Here is a 26,960-nt window from a genome sequence, read left to right as displayed (position 1 = left end):
GCACACCTTTAATATAAAGCTTTCTATAAAGTCATGCATCGCGTAATGTCCATAATACTTTCTGTGAAACAGGACATTATGTGATTCGGACATTGTGCGAATACCATATTACCTATAGGCAGTCTCCAGGTTATGAACATCCAACTTAAATACAACCTGTAGTTACAAACCAACCCCCATAAAGTCTATTATATTAAAAATTCGAGGTACGTACAGTGGTTCATAATAACAAATGGCCGCTACTTTGCAACACACCAAAACATTATTATTATTACTGTATTAGATGTTTTAGAGTTTATGGAAGTGTTTCTTTAATGTTTTTTATAAAATTCAGCACTACACACCTGGTAGTGCAATTGCTTTGTATACAAAAAACATAAGATACACGTACACGTGTTGCATGTGGGAAGATGTGTGTTCACTACATCTGGTCATCTGGTTGCATCCACTATGACTCGTTCTCCAATCAGAATTTCTGAACTTAGGTTGCTCAGACCAACCTTATGTGGCTCATGATTGCATTATTCTTCAAAGGGACTGTGTTTTAATCATCTGGGCAAATGTAACCCAGTATTCTCTGATTGCTCCTCTATTGCCCCAGGACAACCCGTGGTGCCACAGGAACTCCCCACAGAACCACTCCTGGTGTGAACCAGTCTTTATCTCCTGTGGCCAAAATGTGCCCCTGGGCTTCACATCTCTTTTCTTGCCTTGGCCACTTCCACAGATTCCACAGATTGCCTAGCTCCTGAGAATAAGCTTCCAGGTCCTGTGGTCTTGACCTTTTTCTTTGCGATCCCCGCAGTTGACCTTTACCCTAATCCCTTTGAGCTATGACTCTCTTTGACCTGCCAGAATCAGGACAACCTCAGTTCTACCTCCTTACCCAGGTTTCCCCTTTTCTTGCTTTCCTCATCCCACCTTGTCAGGGGATCATGGTTTTGTTGTTGGAATAGGGAGCCAAGCACCTAAAGCCAGAAGACCTTGAGTCTACATAATTTGGTTTAGATTTTTCAATGCTTTGCCATTCTGGGTATTGACTGACAATGCCTGGGTTTAGTAGGGGTTCTGCCAGTACTCTTCCTTATCCTCAGTTTCTTCATCAATAAACCCAAAGTGCTGACCCATTTGATATTACAGGCTCCTTCTGGCCCCAGCTGTCTTTGATTCTACTGATAAAATCTACTTGAAGACATGGAGTAATTTTGAGGTTCAGTGAACAAGTATTTGTAAGATGCTCTAAGTTGCTAAGATGAAAATGTTAATACAGCCATGAGAGTTGCATGATTTTAATGTATTTGTATTTCTAAGGATCTATATTATGCCTGCATGGTAGAAGGTGGAGACATACCCCTTCTCTGACTCTCGTATCCAAACGAATGAGGTACTTTAAGAGCAATCTTTATTTAACATGTCATAAAATCAACTATGGGAAAAGATAATATCACAACTATCTTTAAGCACTTCACACACACAGAGCTGCGCTTTGGGAGGCAATATTAGATATCATCCAGTGTTAAAAGTGTTTTGATTTTAAAACACTTAATGAGGATTCAGATACATTAAAACCTCTGCATCTGCTGTCTTGCATGGTAGGTGATATTTTCCCATCGCACAATCATCTCTAAATCTAATTCCGCCAGGAAGACTTCTAATCGCAGTTTAATTTTAGAGCAATATTCCACTTGGCAATCAATAAAGCACTGTCGTCAAACTTTGATTTAATAGAAGACGTGGATAACATTCTTCGCATTATGCACAAAGAGAAATACTTTCAAGAAAGCTAGAGAAGAACACCTTTGTCTCTCACTTTCCTCTGCTGCATACCATTTGAGCACACAAAAGCCTATAAATCAATACTCCGTGTTGTGTGAATATAAATCTCATCAATTTTGCATCATTAACGCCATGAAAAAGCTACTGCTCTTTGAGCAATTTTCCTCTGCTAGCTAAATATGTCTTCTTAATAAACCAAGGATAAGTGGATTCTGATTATTTTACTAACAAACACTTCCTTCTTCAACTTTATTTGTGTCAAAATCCAATAGAATTATACAGTTGTCTTATTGCTATTTGAGGGGTTAGGATACCACTGCCTAAGCTTGATGGGCAGTGGGCAATCTAGATGGGCCAGGAAGCCAAAGGGATAACCCAGAGTTGTCAGAGAGGTTAGTAAACGTTCAGACTCTGGAACGTTAAGGTAAGGCAGCAAATAGAAATGATTCGTAAGGTCAGAAACCTGGAGAGATGGCAACAGACTGGGAAATGAATGTTTCAGAAGGTGACGGCAAGGGACCCAGAACTGAGGTGATGAACATCATGATACCCCAGGGCCCACTATCCCAGGAGCCTGGCTGTGTGGTGCAAGGTTAAAGGATCTGGAAAGCCAGGACAAGATCTTGGAGAAATCTAACCCTGGTGGCACTCAGCTGCTAACCAAAAGGTCAATGGTTCAAACCCATGAGCAATTCCACAAGAGAAAGATGTAGCGGTCTACTTCCGTAAAGATTACAGCTTTGGAAACCCTTTGGGACAGTAATACTCTGTCTATAGGGTCTCTGTAAGTCAAAATTGACTCAATGACAATGGGTTTTTTAGTCCAGGAATTTCAAACATTGTCATAAATAAGTTTCCCTTATGTTGCATTTCTCCTTTCCTCCATGGGCTCAGTAATGAGGGGAAGATTTGGTCCACCAAAAAATTACATTCATGACGTAATCATTCACTGTCTTAGTTGGATTATTTCAACCCCATAACTAATTGCCAGTGAAAGAGTCTGCTCAAATATTAACTAAGGAGTATAACAATAAAACCTGATATAATTTCAGATAAACTTGGCATTTTCATTTGCTTGTGCACTGAAATGTTCAGCCTTGTTAGGAATAACTATACAATTTCTGTTTGGTTTTTGAAATGTTGACAGTTTTTCCTGGCCTCTTTTTATTACTCTTAATGAACCCTGTGGAAACCTTGGTGGCGTAGTGGTTAAGTGCTATGGCTGCTAACCAAGAGCTCGGCAGTTTGAATCCACCAAGTGCTCCTTGGAAACTGTGGGGCAGTTCTACTCTGTTCTATGAGTTGGAACCAACTTGATGGCAACAGGTTTTTTGGCTTTTAATGATCCCTACAGATCCAGGGCTTTGGGTCCAACCCACTCATCTGACAGATGAAGAAACTGAGGTCCAGAGAGGTACAGTGACTGCCTTGTGTTCACACAGTGGGGTAGAATTCAAGCCTCCGTACACCCAGTATAAAGAAAAAACCTTTATAATGACTTTAAATACATCATATAGAACCCGGATGTACATTTAAACTTTTACAGCGTACTGTTTGATGAGGATTGATTTATGTGGGTTTAATATAAAGAAATGCCTTTATTTGTTGAAGCTCAGATTATAAAGGCAGAAAGGTGAGTTTCAAAATATTTTCAAATTATTGATAATCAATCGCAGTTTATTTTATTTAAATATCTATGATCCAGGTACAGTGTACAGTGTAAGGTGCTAGGATGACAGAGATGAGGAAGACAGAGCCTGGTGGGGAAGATATACAAGGAGTCGGGCAAATAGAGAAGGAAAAGCCATGGAAGCAGGAAGCCCAGGGAGCTATGTGTAATGAATCCATCGGGCGTGTCAGTATCACTAGAGTACAAAGTTCTATAGAAACACAAAGAAGGGAGGAATTATTTCTGCAGAAAAAGGAAAGGCAAGCCTTATTCAAGAAAGGTTTCCCAGACATGGTGCTACTTCAGATAGTTTTTGAAAGAGCAGTAGGATTTGGGTAAGTGAATAAAAGAAGAATGGGCATCGCAGAAGGAGATACTAACCCATCCAAAGGCTTAGAAATAGGTGTAGCCTCATCTCTCACCCAAATGGTAACTTAGGAGGAAATAGAGACAGATATTTCTTCCTCAAGATAACTCTTATCACCATCTGCCAGAAAAGTTTTGCAATAACCATACAAATCTATGGTACCATGAATATAAATTGTGCCCCCTGGAGCTGTGCAGTATACACCCTGCACCATGGCAAGCAGAGGCACTGGGTATGTAAAGTGTGAAGTCAAGCCAGAAGTTAGGCTGTGTCATAAAGAAAGATCTAGCAAAGCCCGCACTACTGAATTTGACTGGTTCTGGCAAGCTGAATGAAGCCCTTGCTGCAAACGTTCACTCAGCGTATGAGCAGTCCTGTTTATCTCTCTGGTCACAGCATTAAGACTATGGAGGGAAGATTCCATTTCTCAAGGGCAGGCACAGCTCTTTTCCCTCCCATCTGGACCGAACAGCTTTTCCAAAACGCTTCGGGCTTGTTCTCACACATAGCAGAAACACGTCTCTTACTGATCAACGGCTCAAAGGGAACGTCCCATAAAACATGCTTTTCCTTTTGTCTCTGATAGGCCCTTCAGCATCACCATGCTGTTCACGAAATTTCCTACATTGCAAAGGACATCACAGACCACCGGGCCTTTGGATACGTTTGTGGGAAAGAAGGGAATCACAGATTTGTGGCTATAAAAACAGCCCAGGCGGTAAGTATTCCACCCAAGGAGGGTGTCTTTTCTTTTCACTTTAGGGGACAACACAGTGACTCTGTTGGTCTTGGAAGGCCCACTCTGATAGTATGAGCAAGAGGTGTGCCACCACTAAAAACTGAAAAAATGAACAGCCTTGGAGCAAGAAAATATGCTCATACCCATCCATTTTTTTTTTTTTTTTCCTAATGGCTAATTATTTCCCTTTCAGATTAAACTGGATGGAGGCACAGTATACAAATAAGTTTCCTTGTGTTCCTAGCCTCATTTAAAAAGAAAATAAGAGAAAACAAATAGCTGTTTTCCATCAGGCTTACCCTAATTTTATTGTATTCAAAATTACTAATAAATAAAAGCAATGCCTTTTATACTTATGGTTATTATGAATTTGCAAATATAATTAGTTGAAGAAATGAACTTTAGCCTAGATACAATTTGCTAAACAAGGTAGAATTAATTAAGGATGGAATGCTTTCAGTTTAATGGAAAAACGAATGGCTGCAGTTTGTAGCCGGCAAAAACAAAAATTGGTTGCTACAGCTCAGTAAGGTTCCCTTATTAATACACTTACCACCTTTAACTCCAGGCTGAACCCGTTATTCTGGACTTGCGAGATCTCTTTCAACTCATTTATGAACTGAAGCAAAGAGAAGAATTGGAAAAAAAGGCACAAAAGGATAAGCAGTGCGAGCAAGCTGTTTACCAGGTATACCTGTGAATTTATCCTGGTGCCACAGAAGATTGGGGGTTAAAATAAACAGATGTGAAAATTGCCAATCAGGGCTTCTCCTCCTGCTGCCAAGAAGAAATAAACAAAGATGAAAGGTTCCTGTGTAAATTACAGGCACCCAAAGCAAGCCATTAGACATGATCCCTTATTCTCTGAGACTCTAGACATTCTGGAGAAAGTGAAGTCTTTAATCCAGAGGAAGATTTCAGGGGAGGAGTGCTAAACAAACACAATTGCTTTGCTTTTGCTGTTGGTAGCAATGGGGATGGTGGCGCTGGGGACGGAGGGAGAGCTACAAGGGTTTTGCCTTTTTCTGTGTGTTTTCTACCTTAATGACCCCCCAGGCTAGCCTACCCAAAGCTGGATTCTTTGCTGTCCTGTGATTTCTGAATACAGTCTCACATCTCTTTCTTTATATCCTCTGCCCTTCACACCCCCGTCTCTCACTCTGTGGTTAGACAATTTTGGAAGAGGATGTTGAAGACCCTGTATACCAGGTAATTTCTGAAACAGGTTGGGTTTTAAGTTCAGAAATGGCTAGGCCTGAGACACAGCCACCCTGTCAGAGACCTGAAGAATCTGCTGGCTGCGGAGCCAGGAGAGGGACCATGATTATTTCTGAGGGTGAGGTCTGCCAGCCCCTCCAGGACCGAATTTCCATAAAAACCGAACAGAAGTTTGGCCAGCACCAGTAACAGGGGATTTGGAGATATGCCTCTCCCTTCTTGCCCCTGCCTCAGCCCCCTCCACAATCTGTAAAAGTTTGATCCCAGAGCTGAATGTTTTCAAGAGCCTCTTGAATATTCTGAGTTCATTAGCGAGAGAGTGAATAATGAGGAGGCTTCTCTGAGTTAAGAGCTGGAGACTGGGACTGACATTTTGGCGACATTTTAATACAAACCCAGAGGATGGTTTGTAAGTTTTAGAAAGGCTATGAGAAGAAGTCTGTGGACCCCGATTAGCCAGGCTGACCCTCAGATTACCATTATGCCACAGGGGCTGTTGTGAGGAGGCAAAGGGTGAACCCAGAGACCCCTCTGCAGACCCAGAACATTCTCTGGATTCTCTTCAAGGGCCGTGGCCTCTCTTAGGTTCAAATCTGTGCTCTGTTCAAGCAGAAATGCAGAAAGAAGAGGAAGCTGCTTGTCTTAGTCACCTAGTGCTGCTGTAACAGAAATACCGCAAGTGGACAGCTTTAACAAAGAGAAGTTTATTTTCTCACAGTAAAGTAGGCTAGAAGTCCAAATTCAGGACATCAGCTCCAGGGGAAGGCTTTCTCTCTCTGTCGGCCTTCTCATCAATCTTCCCCGGGCTGGGAGCTTCACTTCACAGGGAAAAAAAAAAAAAAATTTTTTTTTTTACCTAGGTGCAAAGGAAGCGCTCTGCTCCTGGCGCTCCTTTCTTGGTGGTATGAGGTCCCCCTGTCTCTCTGCTCACTTCTGTCTTTTATATCTCAAGAGATCACCTCAAGACACAATCCAATCTTGTAGGTTGAGTCCTGCCTCACTAACACAACTGCTGCCCATCCTCCCTCATTAACATCATAGAGGCAGGTTTACAGCACATAGGAAAATCAGACAATACCTGGAATCATGGCCCAGCTAATTGATAACACACATTTTGGGGGGACATTATGTATATATGAAGTGAATGCATATTTTCCCACAGAAAGCTGAGACTGTTATGATGAAAGTAAAGTAATATGGATAGCTTGAACTTGAAGAAGTTTTTGGTGTATATGGCAAGGAAAAGTCAAAGATGCACTTAATGAAAGTCCCTTGCTTTAGGATCCGGAGGGGTGAGGATACATACGTTTATAATATGAGCTCAGCGCCTGACTTACTGGCTCACAGAGAATAAAGAATATTGTCGTTTTTGAAATGTTCGGATACTTTAGCAGCTGAAACATGCACATGGAAAATGTGATTTTCAGTATTTGAAACTGAGAATAAGGTGATATTTATGGGATGAGGAAGTTGGGGGCTTCCAAGCACTTCAGGGTTGTCTCAGAACTTTGGACGTTGGGGTACAAAAGAAGGGGAAAGCTGTAACCCAGAGTTTACTGGGAATCCCAAGTTCCTAGCTGATATCATTGTGATTCAGCGATACCAGCACGTTCAGACTTTGCTGAGATCAATGCCATTGAATGAAGAGGTGCTGTCTCCAGAGAGATCTGCAGGGGCCCATGTAGCCATCGCTAAAGGGCTGACCATCAGACCTTTGGGGCTATTCTGTAAAAAAAGCACCAATGTGCAAGCCACATTTTGTTGTTTCAGCAATCCAGTGGTCTCTTTAAGGCGTTGTCTCTTGTGTCTGTTTCTTTAATGCTCACTGTGATTCGTATCTTGAATTCCAAATGCTTGTTTTCCTCTTTCTTTTTCACCTCTGACCTGTCCTCTCGGGCTGCTCCTGTAATAGTACATTGTGTTCGAGGCTGGACACGAGCCAATCCGTGATCCCGAAACAGAAGAAAACATTTATCAGGTATAGAATTGCTTGCCTCTCTTACCGCTGCACCACTACCAGCAAGTGCACTGAAGGGTCATAAGAATTAATTAGTCTGTCTTTAGATGGCACACATAGTGGTTTTAGGCACTGCAGGCTTGCTAAAACGCCTTTGCCTGAACTGGCTTCTACTTCCCCTGCAATTTACCAGGTTTTTTTTTTTTTTTTTTTTTTTAATTTACCAAGATTTTTCATGCTTTGTTGTTGAAATGTTTAGTGGCCAGTTGGGTAAAGTGTTTTCCTTTGTGATAGCTCTTAACTGTTTTAAGTAGACACAAAAACCAAACATTCTATTTTACAGAAGTGATACATTGAAGGGTTGTGGTCCATATGCAGTGGGGTCACTCATCTCTCAAGATAATTTGCTCATGAAATTTCCTTAAAAAGTCAACTCCACTACTGAGAAATAAAGTGCAAATTCAAGAATGCTATTTGAAAACAACTTTGGGAATGTTAACTGAGTAAAATAAAGAACAGCTAGCAGCTATTCCTTCCAAAGATAAGGTAAATTGATATTCTGAATTGTCTACTATATGTAGAACACTGAACATACTTTTTAACTCATTTAATCTCACAAAAATGCTGTCAGGTAGGTTTTTAAATCCCATTTTTATCTGGAAACTGAGGCTCAGAGAATTTGAACAGCTTCCTTGGGGTTGTACAACAATTCAGAGGTAGGTTTCAAACCAGGGGCTCCCCTGAAGGCAGAGCCCAAGCCCTACCCATCCTGCGTTTCCATCCAACCTTTGAGCAGTGGCAGCAGAACAGCACCTCAGACAAATAGGATGGCCTCTGGTTTTTCAGTAATTGGAATATGAATCCTAACTTGAAATGTAAACATTATGGAAGAAGAAAAAATTTGACATGTGATTTTAATTTTCATAATTAGTTGTGTGGTCTACTACTACTCTTACTGCTTATAGTGTAAACCACCAGTTGTTGCTGAGTCGATGCTGACTCATGGTGACCCTATGTTTGTCAGAGTAGAACTGTGCTCCATAGGGTTTTCAATGACTAATTTTTCAGAAGTAAATCACCAGGTACCAAGGTACCTCTGGGTAGACTTGAACCTCCAACCTTTTGGTCAGCAGCCAAGCACACTAACAGTTTGTACCACCCAGGGACTCTACTTGCAGTCCAGTATTGTATAATTGAAGTAGAATGTATTTTCAGTTTCTATCAAATACATGGAATTTCAGATAACCAAAATATAATTTTAGTTGTACCAACAACTCGATGGAAACCAGCCTTGTGGAACAATAATCTAAGCATTTCTATCCATTGGGTCCATCTGGATTCTAATCAAGTTTAAGGTTATGCTTTGAGGTTTTGTTTAAAGTCATCTCTTATGAAGTTTCCATTATAAAAAGTTATGTTTGTCTTCAGTGTCAGATTTTAAAGTACAACCTTGCAGTGTCTGAATATGAGGCCAAAGTAACCGTTAACTAGTCATCCTACGAAGAGAGATAACCTTTAAAATAAAATTAGGCTTTTCAACATAAAAGGCTTCTGAATCCAGACTTAAGTTGTAGTTGGCAGGGTTCCCATCATGGCACATGGGGGACTGGTGTGGTGGGGACAGCCTAGTATCCTGGGAAGAACGGCTTTGGGAGGGTAGAGAGCTGGGTTCTCGCTCTGGTTCTATCACCAGCTACTTGTGACTATGTGGTAGCAGGCAAGGCATTTGCCCTCTGTGAGACTCAGTTTCCCCAGTTATAAAATAGGGGAATGATTTCTAATCTGCATGTTGTTGTGAGAAGGAAACAAAGTTATGTGTAGCTGCACCTTCTAAACCACCTAGTTGGTCTACAAATTAGAATGCCAGTAAGAGGCGTCATCTTGAGTCACAGAATGTAGAGCTTGGGTGTGCGGGTTCGAGATCTTAGTACAAGGACCAGCTCAGCCATTCATTCAGTTTGTCAACTTGCTTTCTCTCTCTGGGCCTCAGTTTACTCATCTGTAAAAAATGAGTGGATAAAACTGAAGGATCTCTCAAGCAAGGCTCTTCCCTGCTCTTTGCAACGAGTGTCTCACCATCGGACTCGGATTCTTCAGAGAAGCATTCTGGCTTCTCTGAGAAGACTGTGTGTGTGTCTTTGTGTTGCTAACATGTATTGAGTGCTGATTGTGGGCATGCTCTGTGACTGGGAGTTCACCTGCGTCATCTTACTATCTCTCACAACTACCCTAGGTGGTTTGAGTCATTATTCCCACCTTACAGACAGAGAAAATGAGGCTCACCCAGATAAGGCATCCTGCCCAGGGCCGCAGAGCCAGCCGGGGATAGAACTGTCCTTCACTCCTAGGTCTCTCTGACTCTGAAACCTGCACACCTAACTTTTGTAAATTAATAACTAAATTTATTTACATAAATAACTCAGATTATTATTCGAGGTTGTTTTCACCTCGGGATTCCCTGATTTTGAGCTTCACAATTAGATTCTGTGCCAGCCATCAAGTCACTCTCTAAAAATCACACTTGTCTGAATAGCTCTGACCCCTTGATCTTCCTGTTTGTCAGTCATTAACAGGAGGTGCTATTTAAGGGAATGAGTGTTTTATCACCTTCTATTGGAAAGGCCTCTGGTCCTTTTCTCTGCTTAGCCAGTCCACCCGGGCACAATTTGCTTATTAACAAGAGATAAGCTCTTGGCCTGAAGGTAAGGGTGGGCTTTTCAGGAGCTGCCATTAGGAGCCTCATTCTTCTTTTTTTAAAAAGGCCTAGAAGTATCCAATACATATTCCTTCTGAGTGAATTGCACTGCCCAGAATGGTCATAGATTTCATTCCCCTCTGATTTGTGGAATCAGGTAAACAGCCCTGGGACCTAATTCTTTAAACCGTTGCTGTGACCTTCGGCAAAGTACATAACCTTAGTATCTCATTGTCCGGGGCTATAAAATGGGGCTAATATATTACCTGCTCCTGGAAATGATGTGCAGATGTAAAGTGACAAGAAAAGCACTTGGTGCATAGTGGGTTCTGGGTAAATGTTAGTTCCCTTACTTCCTAATGTCTTCAATATCAGATGCTGTTTAAGACATTTTATGATGCTGTATTAAGTGAGGTAAAACATGACCTGCTTATCTCATCTTGTCAGAGAGCGTCACAGAGGGCTGCAGCCTGGCTTGACTTTACTCTTTATAACTCTAGCATAACAGGAGAGAAGCTACATAAATGTAGCTTCTCTTTGAGGATCAGTAGTCTCACTTCCCAAACTATATTGATAGTAATAATTGTCTTTCACTTTGCATACCAGAAAAAGTTATCTATTGTCTTTTTAAAATAATATAGAGCCTCACAGTACAAAGCGTTTTTATACATCACTTTATTTTGACCCTTCCGATAACAAAGTGAGAGAGGAAGAACAGCTATGATGACTGTCATTTTAAACATGAGAAAATCAAGTTCCCCCAGTTTGTGTGCTGTGCCCAAGGTCAGGGCTTCTGATGCTAAATCCAGTGTTCTTTAATACCGTATAAAGCTTCCTTCGCAAGCGAGATCTGAGCTTTCCAAGTGGGCATTATCCAAGTTCACTCATTCAGAAATCATCTTTAATTACCCAAGGTGTGTCAAGTATTCTTATTTTAAAATTATGAGTCTCTAATTCCACTGTCCTATAGGGTCGCTATGAGTCAGAATTGACTCGACGGCACTGGGTTTTTTTTTTCTATTTTCACGCCAGAGTCCCTGGGTGGTGCAAACAGTTAAGTGCTCAACTACTGGCCGATAGGTTAACAGTTCAAAACCACCCAGAAGTGCCTCAGAAGTCAGGCCTGGCGATCCGCTGCCAAAAGTTCACAACATTGAAAACTCTATGGAGCAGTTCTACTCTGCACATGATTCAGAACCGATTCAACAACAACTAACAACAAAAATCCTATGTCATCCAACACACCCTTGAACTGCCTCTCTATTAATTTTGTGATGATCTGAAAGTGTCTTCTGTATGTACAATGTGTAATGTACAGTTTGTAGAGTAGTTACATACGTATTAACCCATTCATTCCAAAAAGTAATTATTTATGGAGCACCTAGCACAGGACAGGCACATGGGGATACAGTAGTGGTCATGGCATGGTCCCCACCTCCAAGGAATTTATGGACAGTGTCTTAGATGCTCACGCAGCCAAATGAGGAAATGGTGGTAATTAAGAGAAGAAAGTGAGCTCTCTAGGTCACACAACCTGTGGTAGAGCCATGATTAGGAGTCAGGTCTCCATGTTGCATCCAGCCCAGAATTTAATCATTCTACAACATTATGTTACTAAAGTGGGTAAATGAATGGACCAGCTGAGCCAGAGGTGAGAGTTGGAACCTAACTTCTCTTTTGTCTTCATCCCTTAAGCATTTCTGCGAGTGTTTTGCCTCACGCACATGTGGTAAATGACTGGCGATTAGACGTTTTTTTGATTAACTAGTATTTACAGAGCAAGTCCACTCTGTTTGCTGTACTGTATTAGCTTGCATGTTACCCTGATACTGGAAGCTATGCCACCAGAACTTCAAATACCAGCAAAGTCACCCATAATAGACAGGTTTTAGGGGAGCTTCCAGACTAATACAGGCTAGAAAGAAAGACCTGGTAACCTACTTTTGAAAATTAGCCAATGAAAACCCTATGAATCACAGCATAGTATTGTCCAGTATAGTGCTGGAAGATTAGCACCCTAGGTTGGAAGACACTCAGAACACACAGTGGCCCCAACAGTGGACTCAAGTATACCAACGATCGTGAAGATGGCACAGAATCAGGCACTGTTTTGTTCAGTTGTACATGGGGTTGCCATGAGCTGGAGTCAACTGAACGGCACCTAACAACAACGACACAACAGAGCAAGTGCGAGATGCTGGGGATACAAGGATAATAAAATATCCACCCTGTCCTCCATAAGCTTCCAGAGCAGTGGGACTGCAGGCTAGCAAAGAAACAGTTACAATGTGGTGTGATGACACCTGACACATAATGGGTACTAGATGACTTTTTTTTTTTTTTAATGGAAGAACGCACTGTAGGTTACAAGAGTACATGGTAAAGGCTTCACACCAGACCTAGAGATCAGGCAAGGCTTCGAGAAGATGTCCTGGCTGAGATAAATCTTAAAGGACAAACAGGCAGATTGGTATCTCACCCATGGGATAGCCAAGTGAAAAGCTTTGTCAATTATGCACAGTTTGGGTTTATCCATCCCACTGCTTCTCCTCCATTTGCAGGGATAATTGAGAGTCAGCTGCGGTTCAGCTGTGCTAAGTGCCTGTAGTGAGCAGTGAATTACGGGGAACAGAATGCTGTTTATTTTGCTCAGGAAAAGGTGAGCTAGTAAAAACAAAAGTGAGGGCTGGTAATTTATTGGCCCTCGTTAGCAAGGATTCTGTAGGCATTCTTAGAGGATTCCTTTTATATGGAGCCCAGTTATCAGGAGCAAAGAAATGACATTCTTCGTTGGCTACTTGCAAGCAGGGGCTTTCAAGAGCAACTCAGGGAGTATATCATCCACACAACCATGCTCACTCATAGTATTTATTTTCTGCAAGAATATGCAAGAGCTTCTGGGAATATAGAATGTGACAAAAAAAAAGCACAGTGGTAAGAGGTGGCTGTCTATATAGTTTAGCAGTTAAAAGGAAAACTGAGTTCAAACTCCTAGCTCCTCTGATCACTGACCCTCTCCAAGCCTCGTTTTCTTTCTCTGCAATATGGGTACAGTTGTAACCAACCAGTTGCTCTTGAGTCATTTCCAACTCCTGGTGACCCCACTGTGCTCCATAGGGTTTTCAATGGAAGTAGATTACCAGGCCTTTCTTTTGAGGTGCCTCTGGGTAGACTCAAACCTCCCAACCTTCCAGTTAGTAGCTGAACGTGTTAACTGTTTGCACTACCCAGGGACTCTGGGACAATTGTGGTCTCTACCTTACAGACTTGTCCTGAGGATTACGTGAGAATATATGTAAAACGTAAATGTATGCAGACAGCAGTGCCTGGCAGATAAAAGAAAGCGCTCAGTCAATGTTAACTCATACTCTTTGGTGGCTAGAAAGAGCTGGGTTTGAATCCTATCACTTAATAGCTTTGAAGTTTTGGGCAAATTGTCCTAACATCTCTGAGCCTCACTTTCTACCATTTAAAATGGCGATTATAATGCCAACTTCTTAGGGTGATTGTAAAGATCTTAAACGAGAGTGAAAATGATACAAGGACTCAAGGAAGAAGTTCCAGTTCTTCATCTTTTTAGAAGGATAGTTCAGTTAGCTGGTCCATGCCTAGCAAATACTTTTGTTTTTTCCCCTTTTCTTTACTATTTTTTATATTCCTCTTGGGTGTATTTACCCAGCAGACGTTTACTGAGCGCCTGTTGAGTTTTAGGCACTAATCAAGGCATCAGGAATATAGTGAAGAATAAGAAATGATGCCTGCTCTTAAGGAACTCCCAGTCCGATGGAAGGAAAGATATATTATCAGACAGTTATACAACCACCGCTGGCTGTTGCCTGTGATGGATATGTGAGCTCAGGTGTGGCGGATGCTGGGGAAGTAATAACTAACGATTGCTTCTACTCTAGAATGTTCCAGCACAAAGCCCTGGATTGGCACGTTAGAAAAGGAGTCACTGTGTTGTTATTATTATAAAATATGTTGGCGTATATGTTTATATAATGTATCAATGACAAAAGTAATTACCACTCTAGCCCTTTAAAATATTATGATGCCTAATCGTTTTTGATTGTTATTCATATCCATTTTCTCATTTGATCCTCATACTAGCCTGAGACAGAGGCAGAGCTGATAGCACCCACCTTATAATAGTGATGCTCAGAGGAGCTAAGTGACCTGCTCAGGGTATCCCAGTCAGCAGGCAGCCCAGCTAAGAGCAGATGGATGAGGAAGTAAGGGAAGGGAGGGAGTGAAGAAGATACAGATAAAACTTAGAAAACAGTCAAAATTGCCTTGATTCAAATTCCATGTTTTCATGCCGTTCATGGGCCCTCCAGGGTCTTTTTTTATCTTCAGTGAAAACTAGGATTTTTTTCCCCCACCACATGTTACCTGGGGTCTCTGCAGCTTCCTGGTCTGTGATTCTGTGAGGATTCCGTGGCAGAGAAGCCCTGCACGTATTTGTTAAATGGTGCACACACTCCCTCCTTATCCACTTGTCCTCAGAGGATGAGCCTGGGCTGATGCCTGCAGAGTTAGAGCAGCCCCTCAGGTCTCTGGGCCTGCCTCAGGGCCATTCACACATACACTTTGGCCAGCCTGGCATTGAAATCATTTGCTTCGTTGTTCACGAGTGGAGTAACAGAGTGTTCTGACTGTGTTGCACTTGCTTTTTCCATAGGTTCCCACCAGCCAAAAGAAGGAAGGTGTTTATGATGTGCCAAAAAGTCAACCTGTAAGTGTAAGTACGTCTCCTCTCTACTGCCAGGTTCCTGGGACGGGGCACGCATACTGAGGCTGTATGTGCAACCCAGAGAAGCCCGCTTCTGGAATGAGTGTCACGACCGATATGGCTTTGACTGCAGGCTGGGGACTCCCCATTGAGCCAGTAGGAAGGAGGTGTAAGACAGACATGGTGGGGCTGAGAAAGGCTGCTGACTGGAACAAAGGTCTGGCCCATAGTGTGAGTGAATTGAATCACACAAATTGCTAGGTCCAAGGGACAGGAGGTCTCAGGTGTCCCAGATGCAGCATGGCAATAAGTCTCCCCCAACTTCAGTATAAGTTTGTTGAATGAATGCATGGCCTTGTGGTGTAAACATGGTCCAGCCCCTCAGCTTCGCTCAGTTCTTCCTTTGCCCCAGCTCTGCCCTTAGTACAGGCTCAGAGTATTGGGGTCTCTCCACCAGCCTGGGAACTCCAGTACAGAGCATGGGCCGAGAGAGCAGCAGGCCTGTTGAATGAGTGAGGGAGGCCTTCCTTCCATGTGTCTCCTCTTTTTGTTCCTGAGTTTCCTAATTTAGTACAGATACAGATGTAGACAATGAAGACCCTGGGGGTAAAGACTTATCGTACGTAGTCAAGTAGGGAACAGTGTCTTAGTTCTGGAAAAAGAGATGCCCATCTAATTTGAAGGTGGTTGAGAAGCTTCAGAGAGACAAAGGAGAAGGACTGGTAGGGGCCTTGGGTGTGTGTAAGGGCCCAGCCAACGGGAAGAGCATTGTGGAAAAGGCCATGTTTAGTCAGCCTGCAGAAAACCCCAGAGGCTAACTGCATTGAGGGCAACAAGAATCATTTTGAACCCCACTGCTGGTGGGACTTGGGGAACCTGAGACAGGAAGGAAAATCACCAGCTCTGTGGGACTACACCAGCTCAGTGCTAGGATAGAATCCATACTTAAGACCTCCAACCTGCACTCTGAAGGCAACTTCTAGGCATAATTCAGCCAGCACTGGGCCAGTGAAGGCTGTTGAGCAGAGGGATATGTGACTTTGCCATGCATATGTAAAAAGAATTAGGGTCTTTAGTCACCATTGATCTCCTTCAGCTCAACAATGTGACGAAAGAGCATGGGCTTTGAAGTCAAGCCAGCCTTCAAGAATCCCAGCTCTGCCCTAACAGAGCTGTTGTGAGGCTAAAGTGATTCTACCTGAATATCGCTATCAGTTCTGGACCCCGTACGTTGAGAGGGATAAAGACAGACTTGCACACTTCAAGATAAGATTGATAAAGGGGCCGTAAGCTCCATTCCGTGAGGAGCAGCTGAAGGATCTGGAAATGTTTGGCCTGGAGAAAAGGAACTGTAGCTATGGAGGTGGGCTCCAGAGGACTACCTGGACGGGAGACTATACTTGTTCCATGTTAGCCAAGTCATGGAACTGAGACCAGTGCATGTCACTACAGGAAGACCAATTCTGGCTCACAGTACAGGTGACCTTTCTGATAGAACTGCTCAAGGATGCAATGGACTGGCACATAAGGTAGTGAGCTTACCTCACTGGAGCTGGGCCAGCAGAGACTCGAAGACCACTTGTCAGAAAAACTATCAAGAGGATTCAAACATTTAATGAGTAAACGGGCAAGACAAGCTCTGATGTCCCTTCCAAACCTGAGGTTCTATATTCTCTGGTTTGGGTGCCTTCCTGCTCCATTCTCTGCGCCCCCTGCTCCCTGCTTCCCTTCTCCCTAGTGAAATTCCTTCCTGATAAATGTCGATTTCTCTAATTCACTGCCTGTGTTTTGAAACCACCATAGCCCACCTAAATATTGCTTCCCAGCCCCAGTGCTTATTAAATCTAATGAAAAAGCGTATTCAAACGCGTGTCCCTTTTCACAAACTTGGTAGAGAACGTACAGTGTGGCACTGCTGAAGGAAAAAGCAGTTTTTCTCCCTAGGCCTTTACATTTAATCAAGTCCCTTTGTCACTGAAACACTGGCCTGCTTTCTGTGTTTCCATTTGGTGCGGCCCCCATTACACACTTCCCAACAATTCAATTTGTGGCAAAATTGCCTCCCTTGCCCCTAACAGGTTTGGATATGTGAGGAAACATGCTCCATTTGCTGCCTTGGTTTTTGTGAATTTATTAAACAGTCTGACTACACCATCTCCATGCTTAATAGCACCTTTAAAAAAAAAAAAAAAACCAAGCTCCTTAGCCTGACATACACAGCACCCAGGCCCCAGCCTCAGTCTGTGTCTCTAACTGCCTCCTTGTGGCCCAGCCTTATTGAGCTCCGCAGTGTCCCGAAGGAGTCTCGCCCTGCCCCATCTCCGCAGTCTACTCCCAACATACCAGCTTAGCGTCAAGCCTCGTGTTCTCAGGGAAGACTTTCCAGTGTCTGCGGACCAGCCTGCCTTTGTGCCCTCATAGCCTATCATTTTACTCTGCAGATCACACACCGCACGGTGTCAGAGTTACTTTTCTTCCCCTTTACCGCCTGGGCTTCCTGAGGTCCTTGTACTACCAGGAGCCTGCCCAGGACCTGGGAAGTGGAAATAAGCTTGACATAGTGCTCTAGGAATATATATGTATGAATGACCCTGCCGTATGGAAGGAGTTTGTTATGAATATCCCTGGTCCTTCCTTGTAATGGACTTTCCAGTTTTTCTGACTCCAAGATAGTTATTAAGCAAACTTAATAGAAGTTTGGCTTCAAAAATATCTGGGCTACCTGAATGGCCTGCAGTGGCTCCCAGCTTTCTGTTCCCAGAGCCCTAGAACCATCTGATGGTGACGGCTTTTCCGTGAGCTGGCTTCAACATTTTTAAAAGTCTGCGAGGTAGTGTGTCCCCAGCACACACTCTAGTGTAGAGACAACAAAAAGAGACAGAGGGATGCAAATTGAAATCTCAGCTTCTCCTCTTTCTAATCTCAGCATCTCTGCTTTCTAGCTGTGGTACTTTTTACCCCTTTCTTTGTCCCATGAGTCTCAGTGTTCTCATTTATAAAACTGGGTGATTGACTCTAACTTGCATGACAATTTTGAGGAGGAAACAGTGTATGTATTGAAAAGTTTGTCTCACTTGCCTAAACCTCCCAGTTATTGTTGCATGCTATTGAGTCGATTTCAATTCATAATAACCCCATGTGACAGAGTAGAACTGCCCCATAAGGTTTTCTAGGCTGTGATGTTTACGAGAGCAGATTGCCAGGTCTTTCTTCTGCCAAGCTGCTGGGTAGGTTTCAGCTGCTAACCTTTCAGTTCACAGCCGAGAGGTACGCTAAATACCCTCTGTCCCTCCTTGCTCTGAGATCTTCCTGCCCTCCAAGCTCCCCACTGTGGACCGGCCTCTAATGAGTGCACAGTCCCCTGGGAACTCTGTGTTCTGAAAGTCCCTGCTGTGACCTCAGCATTTGCTCCTACATTAACCAAAAAAAAAAAACATTGAGTCAATTCCAACTGGTGGCGACTCCGTATGTGTCAGAGTAGAACATGTTCCATAGAGTTTTCAATGGCTGGTTTTTCGGAAGTAGATTGCCAGGCCTTTCGTAGGAGGCATCTCTGGGCGGACTTGATTCACCAGCCCCTTCTGTCCACGGCCAAGTGCTTAGCTGTTTGCTCCACCCAGGGTCTCCAGCATGTATGTAATCCTTTGTATCTCATACAGTGAAGTTTCTGAAACATTTAATTAAATATTGGAGATGTTAGGAAAGAGTCAACAATGAAGACATGATTGACCCCTAGTCTTGTAATCTTGGAGTCAGTCAGCATGAAATGTCGGAATCAAAGAATATCAGGGCTACCAAATTGGAATGAACCACAGCATCAAAAAACCGTGGATTCTTAAGATGATGGGATGTTACTTCCAGTTGCCTTCGAGTCGGTTCTGACCCATATCGCTCCCATGTGTGGAGCTGTTCCCCTAAGGGTTTTAAATGGTTAGTTTTTCACAAGTATATCACCAGACCTTTCTTCCAGGGTGCTTCTGGGTGGACTGTAACTGCCAACCTTTCTGTTAGCAGCTGAGTACATTTGTAACACCCAAGGCTTCCATGATCTTAAATAGTAAATACATGGGTATATTTTTATGTCAGGGTCTTTGAAAGCCAAAAGCATAAATGTTTGCTGGCACGACCCAGTAAATGGCTAGAGAGACAGGGAGGTTTCAAGAAGGAGGATATAACTTGAGAAAACCCTTGAAGGATGAGCAGGATTTGAATGGGCAAAGGCACAAATGGGAGAACCTTCTAGGCAGGTCACTGAGCTCTTTCTGGCTCCAGAGTCCATACTGACTCTACTCAGCAATGCTCAGGGCTGATTAATTTATATCATTTTCCATCTCAAGGAAGGGGAAAAATATGGTAGTCTTCATCCCGGCCAGCTGATAGTGCTGGACATGTTCTTTGGACAAGTGTCCCAGCCTCTTTGGAACTGTCGGAAATGCACATTCCTGACTGGAGAGGAGGTGTCTGCTAAGCTCCTTTGCTGCATTCATTATTTAGTGTTTTTTTCGCTCCGGTAACCTTTGGACGGGTACATTCACAGGCCGCTGAAGGGCCTATTTCAGGCCGTATTATACACCACAGCACTGAACTTGGTTGAAACTAAACCTTCACAGTCAAGTGTTTCTGTGACACAGACCTACATCTAGAGTGACTCGTGTCATTTTCTCATGAGAAGTGCTCAGTGCCTTTCTTTTCCTCTCTCCCACTCCCCCATGTGATAGTCTTACAGCTGAAAAAGTTCTTTTATCCTTCACCTTTATAATTGCCCAGTTTAAAACCCTTTTATTTCGTTGGATTAGGTATAAAAGACTTTCTAATTATCAGTAATAACTGGTCAGTGGATTCCAGCAGAATTTTTTTTTAGCCTTCCAGTGAAAGATTCTTAAAAGCTTGGCAGAGTGGTCAGTAGAAAGAGCACAGATTGTCAAATTGATAATTGGGACTTGACATTAATTTCATTTTGATTAAATACAGATTCCTAAATGGAAAGAAATGATCACACTCTCCTGAGATTCTTTCCTCACTTTGAGGGTGATCTTTGTCAATCATTTCAACTTTCTGAGACACATTTTCTTCATCTGTAAAGTGGAAATGACGACCATCCTACCATCATCTTGGGGCACTTATGAGGTTCACGTGGCAATGTGTGTGAAAGCATCTTCTATGAAAATGAGGCTTGCTTTTATGAGACTCTGGGGAAGTAAGCACTTAGGGATGGCATCTGTTGGTTTTTAATTATTTTAGGGGCTGTTCTATCACTAAGAGACAAGGTCCAAGCTGTATGACAATGGAAGGCAAATCTGGGCTCAATATAAGGAAGAAATTTCCTATCATCTGACTTGATTTTCAGAGTAAAGGATAGCCTCTTGGCATAGTGAGGCCTCTGCCCATAGGAGTATTCAGGCAGCAGATGAATGGTCCTATAAGGGATCCCTATATTGTGAAGGTGGTTGTACTGATGTTGTTAGGTACCATTGAGTTGATTTCAGTTCATAGTAACCCCAGAGTAGAACTGCCCCATAGGCTTTTCTAGGCTGAAGTCTTTACAGGAGATCGCCAGGCCTTCTGCAGAGCCGCTGTGTGGGTTTGAGCTGCCAACCTCCTGGTTAGCAGCTGAGTGCTAAACTGTTGTGCTACCAGTGCTCCTTGGTGATTGTACTGAGGGATCTCACAATAATTCATCTACTCTCACATTCCATTTGCTCCCATATTCATTCTGTAGGTCTAACATTTACTTATAATCTTGCTCCCAGTATCTCAGTTGCCAAGCTCAGTACTCTAAAGACCCCATTCCTATCTTCAACTTTATCACCCTGGGCTTTAAGTAGCCCACTCTGACATGCACAGCAACCTGCAGTAAGTGGCAGTGCCTTGTGAACCTAGTACTCTGGATGGAAGAAAGAGTATCAAGTATTACAACAAAATCACCTTATTAAGCCAGCGTTGGGCACAGAGTAGGTGCTTAGACAATCTGCTCCTCCTCTCCTTCTATCTGGAGAGTTTAAATACCAGGACTAGAGATCTATCTGGTGTGTCTGCAAGAGGACCACACTGGGAGAAGCTGATAAAAACCCTGATGATTGGATTTGAAGCCTCCCATTCAGTTCCTTTCATTGTTTCATAGTGCCAACTCCCTTATCCGTATGTACTGAGGGTCTAAGGCTGACTTAGCTGTGAAAAGGCAGCTGGAGCTTTTTGACCATCTGCTATGAGCCTTGGACAGTCCAGGCTCTGAACTCAGGTCATCTCCTTCAGTAATCACATTGCTATGAGGTCGGTGTCATTTACATATAAGGAACCAGTTTACCAGTTGCCTTTGAGTAGATTTCTAACTCATGGTGACACCATGTGTATCAGAGTAGAACTGTGATCCACAGGGTTTTCAGTGTCTGAATTTTCTGAAGTAGATCGCCAGGCCTTTCTTCTGAGGCCCCTCTGGGTGGACTCCCAACTGCCAACCTTTCAGTTAGTGCCACCCAGGGACCCTGCATATAAGGAAACTAGGGCTTAAAAAGGTCATGTAACTTGCCTATGGCCACAAAGCTAATAAGTGACAGAGTCAGAATGTGAACCCTCGGTTTTACTACCTCGGGCACGCACAACATTTCCACTAAATCATACTGCCTTTATGATTAAAGAAAATTCAAGGCCCTCCATCTTCTCACTGTTACCCTAATCAACATCTATACTCATGCCTCAGTTCCTGTCTCGCATTGCTCATTGTTTCTAGAATCTCTGTAACAGCACTAATCCCTCACAAGGATAGTTCAGACAGTTATTCCGCTTGGTTGCCAATCGAAAGGTTAAAGGTTTGAGTCTGCCCAAAGGTGCCTGGAAATCTACTTCCAAAAAATCAGCCTTTGGAAACCCTACAGAGCACAGTTCTACTTGGACACACATGGGGTAACTATGAGACTGGGTTCCATGAGGGCAGGGCCCAGGTCAAATTCATTCTTCAGCCCCCACTCTGCCTGGCACATGGCTTCCCTCATTCTAGATATTGAAAAGATGTCCGTGAACCCCAAAGAACAGTTTCATTGAAAGCGCCTCACCTCTGAAGATTAGAACGCTTCTCATTTTGCCACTCCTGCCTCCCAATTTCCAAACACCCTGTGTGTTTCTGTGTGAGACCCTGACCCTCAGCATTCAGTGTCTGGTTGACTGTCCTTGCCTCAGATTTAATTCCATTTCCCTGCTGCAGATGTAGGAGAGTCAATCCGTTAAGGTGAAGAGCTGCAGAAGTTTCTGGACAACTGTTCTCTGTCTTCTTCCACCCCATCTTTTATGGCAAATGAATTTTCAGTCACAATTCAGCAGTTGGTTTTTCCTTTAGCCTGAAGTCTGGATCAAGATGTTGCGTAATTGGATTAAATCTAGTCTGAACATTTGTTGGTTTCCCTTCCTCATTAAGCACCACACTGTGGAGAAACTACTGCATCGCAGTTAACATAGATGTCACACAAGAGGAGGTCGCCTCCAAGTAAGGGGAAGGAACCTGAATCTGTGTACTCCCACAAGGGAAGTAGAAGGTGGCCTTTTGGATGTTTCTTAAGTGGGCTTTCTTTTTGCTGTGCTTAACAAAAATTGTCCTGAGATAGAATCACGAATTCCTAGAATCTGTGAGTTAGCAGGAACATTAAAAATAGATTATCTGGTTTAGCCTCCCTGCCGGTGTAGGAATCCCTCAAGATCATATGTGACAGGTATGGATGGACATTCCTATGCTTGGCTTTGGCTAGCTTACCTGCAGTGACATACCTTCACTGCTTCTGCAGTTCCATAGATCTGATTACCAGAAAGCTCTTCTTTTCTTTGAGTTCCCTTATAACTTCTATTCATTCATTCATTCGTTCATTTGGCAAACATTTACTAAGAACCTCCCAGCTGGCAGTGTTCTTTTCACTGAGGATGTCAAGATGAATAAGGCAGGCTGCTTAAGAGTTTTAATAGACTTAAGAAAGAGACGGGTGTATAAAAATATCTACAGTCAATATGAGCAGGGCTGTACGATGCCATGTATAAGATGATATGAGAGCACAGCAGAGGGGCAGTAAACTTTGGCTAAGGGAGCTTGATGAAGTCTACGGCCAGGGAAATAAATAGTTTGGTAAAAGATGATGGCAGTTTGTTGGTGGAGAAAGGGTGGAACAGCATTTAGGAAAAGGAAACAGAATGTTTAAAGGCACTGAGATCTGGAAAAGCCTGCCTTACGCAGGGGTGGCTGGACTACAAGATGCCTTCCTGGGAGAAGACGAGGATGCAGAGGGAAGGCAGCCCCAGCTAGGGAAGGGCCTTAAATGTGGAGTTAAGAAGCTGGGATTTGTTGGGAAGCCACTGATACTTGCAAGTGCTGGAGTGACACTATTAGAGTTGCATTTCTGAAAGTCACTCTGGTGGCCAATGGCAGGTGGTTTATCAGGTGGGGAGACCATTAAGTAGCTAATGAAGTAACCTAAGACTGTCCATCAGGATAGAATCAGGAACACAGCACCCAAGCCAGGAACTTTAATAGAGAGAATTTAATGTGGGGAACTAGTTACAAAGTTGTTAGAAGAGCTGAAAACCATCAGGGCGTAGTGGGGTAGCCCAGATTAGTAACAGTAGGAAGTTGCTACCATCACTGGGGCTAGAAGGACAGAGAAAGGAGGTTGTGTTAGCAGAGCCCCGGAGCTGGAGCTGCCAGCAGGCACCTGCACTCAGAGGGAGCTGCTCAGGAGCATCTGGGACCATGAAGAGAGGGGCTCTCGGGTGGAAGCTGACCCCACAGAGGAGATTCAGCTACTGCCAGACACACTGCCTAAAGAGAGCACAAAAGAAATTCACTGCTTCTCCCTTCTCCCACTGTCCAGTCTCCCGCTACTGCTTCCTGTTGGCCAAACCTATATGGAAGTGGGTTGGCAAGGGAGCCTGGGAAATGCAGTTACAGGGAACAGCCCCTTGTGATACACCATGAGGGCAAGAATGGATCTGAGGGCAAAGAGGACAAGGGGTATGTGAGAAAGCACCACTGTGGGTTAAGACAAGGATCAAGGCTGAGCAGACTAGGGAGAGAGGTGCACCAGGGTAAATTTGAGTGGATGACTAGGGTAGATTTGGAAGGCTATGCTGATGAGGAAGGTGAGACAAAGGTGGAGCCTGAGCTACCTCCAAGGCGATGAGCCTTAGGAGGCCAAGTAACCAGGTGACACAGACCAAGCCCCCTGTTTCCTCTCCTATAAACCAAAAAACCAAACCCATTGCCATCCAGTCAGTTCTGACTCATAAAGATCTTATAGAACAGAGTATAACTGCCCCATAGGGTTTCCAAGGCTGTAGATCTTTACAGAAGTAAACTGCCACATCGTTCTTCCACAGAGTGGCAAGTGAGTGGCTGGTGGTTTCAAAGTGTCGACCTTTCAGTTAGCAGCCAAGTGCCTTAACCACTGTACCACCAAGGCTCCTTCTCCTCCCCTATCGGCCCTGTCATTTACATATACACTGTTTTCTCTTTCTAACTTTTAAGTGTTTGTACATCACCCTTTTCCATCAGCTGACTTCAGATTCTAGCCAAAGACAGCAGTAATCCCTTTCATCTTCTTCTCTGTTCTCAGTCTATGACTCAAATTGGGGCTGTGTCACATTACTACTTTGAATGATATCTGGCTCTTTCTTCCAAGGTTGAAAAACTGGGCCGTCATTAATGGAGTCGCACTGAGTTGTAGAGAGCTCACTGTTGTATCATTCCTGCAACTCTTTTTCCATGGATGCCAATGTGACAGGGGATAAGTGGTTGCATATTCAGGTGCTTCCTGGCCTGTTTGCTCAGTTGTGTTAGCATACAGCATGTCTTGATAAAACACTTGCACCTACTCCACGCTTACCCGCTTTCTCATTATCTGACATTCTGCATTCACAACGGTAGTAAAAAAAATCTACTATCTGACTGTTTTGCACATTAACAACATACGCCTGGTAGTTACAAACGCCAAGATGTTAGGCGAGAGTAATGCTGGCTGCAATGGCATCACTGGGGTTGGTGCCAAGCAGTGCAGTAACTTATGGTGTCACCCCCATTCTCACGGACCTCCTCCCGTACCAGCCCAGCCCATACAGGGGAAGCATCCTGGATCCCTAGGAATCACCTCCCGGCAGCTAGCACAGGTGCCCAACTCCCGGCGGCTCACAGCAGCTCCGGGTTCCAGGTGGTGCAGAGCAGCAGGGGTGAGCCAGCAGGGCTGGTGGCCTGTCTGGGAATGGGGCGGCTGCTCAGGAATGGCCCCCCCCCAGTCCCAGGGTCAATGCTCTGGTGCAGTACCACACCAAGTCTGTGCCCACTGCACTCAGGTCTTTCTGGCATGGCTGACCCACCTGGCTCCACAGAGCTGTGCTCTGGCACCAGCTCCCATGGTCCAACTAACTCCTGACTTGGTGCTCTGGAGAGCAGAGGAAGGAGACCAGGGAGTAGAAGGAAGGAGGGAGAGGCAATGAGGGAGGGATCAGGAGTGAGGGGAGAGGAGGGGAATGAGAGTGAAAAGGAGGAGGCAGTTGGAGCAGACCTGCTGCAGCAGGCACATCACCCACCAGCCCCCAAGTTACGTGGGGAAGAGCGTGAGGGGGCGCCCTGCAGCCCCCAAGGTATGTGGGGAAAAGCATGAGGAGGCTCGGCCAGACTCCTACCCCTTGCCTGCCAAGTGTATGCTATGGGGAGAATGAACAGAAGTTAAAAAATAATGAATTTGGCAGTTATATAATTATGTAATCATCTTCCATTTTATGATCTGATGTGATCATCCTCCATTTTGCATAACAATTTTTGCATAATGACTTGATCTCTGGAAGCTAACCATGTCAGTAAGTGAGGAATGGGTATATTATCATTCCATTCCTCTCCGAAAATGCCTGCCTCTAGTCCCCTAGAGGAGTAGCATTCAAACATTTAATAGAACTGAGAAAACTTTATTTGAATTAAACTTACCTGATAGCTTACTATATAATCAGACAAAAGAGGAGATGTGGCTGAAGCTGGATTGGAGCCTGGAGATCTACCTACCTGGAAGCCCTCCCCATCCCCAGTCCACTCTGAAGGACAGGGGGTTCTAGAAGGGAAGAGGACCCAGAGGAAGTAATGTAAAAACGTCTGTTCAAAGGAACCCACTATTTAATTCCATGGGTGGAAGAAGTTGGGAGGTCAGACAAGGACATCTTTCATGTTATTTCCCATGTGAGATACTACATTTGTATAATTTAATTCATAAACATAGATTGTAAGCCTACTCTTTGGGAGGGAGCAAAACAGCAGAAAGAGCATGAGATTTGAAGTGAACCAGACCCTCATACTTAGCTGTATGGCTCTGTAAAAGTTGCTTTACCCTTCAGATTCTTCGTGACCAGCTGACAAAATGGGGAGAGCACTTTGCTGTATCGTTAGGAAAATTAAATAAGGGAAGAATTGTAAAGCAATTGATAATGCACTTGGCAGAGAGTGGGTACTCAGTGATTGATAGATGGCATGGTATTGAACTTAACAGTGTAAATTTTAAAGTCTAACTTTTTTGGTTCGAAATTCTGATCTATCAGTTACCAGCCATGTGACCTTGAATGGGTTATTTAAACTTCTCAGTGAGGGTAATGGCTATCTATAACTTCCTCAAAGAGTTCTTTTGAGGGTTGAGTAAGGTGATGCATGTAAGACATTTAAAACAGTATGTGACACATAGTAAGTGCTCAATAAATGTTAGCCATATTTATTATTTTGAGCTATCATATAGGCAAAGGACTATACTGTGTGTTTGAAGAGATATGAGAATGAGTAAGACATGGCCCAGCCATTA

At 43.6% G+C, this 26,960-nt stretch overlaps 1 protein-coding gene across 1 annotated transcript in view; it reads left to right on the top strand.

The window, feature by feature from the left end:
• The window catches only part of DAB1 (DAB adaptor protein 1), a 449,435-nt gene that overhangs the window by 384,531 nt on the left and 37,944 nt on the right, over positions 1 to 26,960 (top strand). Inside the window, exons 5-7 of the mRNA XM_023549549.2 lie at positions 4,399 to 4,530; positions 5,120 to 5,239; positions 15,103 to 15,162. Of these exons, the coding sequence (XP_023405317.2) occupies positions 4,399 to 4,530; positions 5,120 to 5,239; positions 15,103 to 15,162 (312 nt within the window). The remainder of the gene's footprint in view (positions 1 to 4,398; positions 4,531 to 5,119; positions 5,240 to 15,102; positions 15,163 to 26,960) is intronic.

The sequence above is a fragment of the Loxodonta africana genome, chromosome 3 (assembly GCF_030014295.1).
Source record: "Loxodonta africana isolate mLoxAfr1 chromosome 3, mLoxAfr1.hap2, whole genome shotgun sequence".
Taxonomy (NCBI): Eukaryota; Metazoa; Chordata; class Mammalia; order Proboscidea; family Elephantidae; genus Loxodonta; species Loxodonta africana.
The sequence above is the reverse complement of the archived record's forward strand: the minus strand, read 5'-3'. Positions and strand labels throughout refer to the sequence as shown.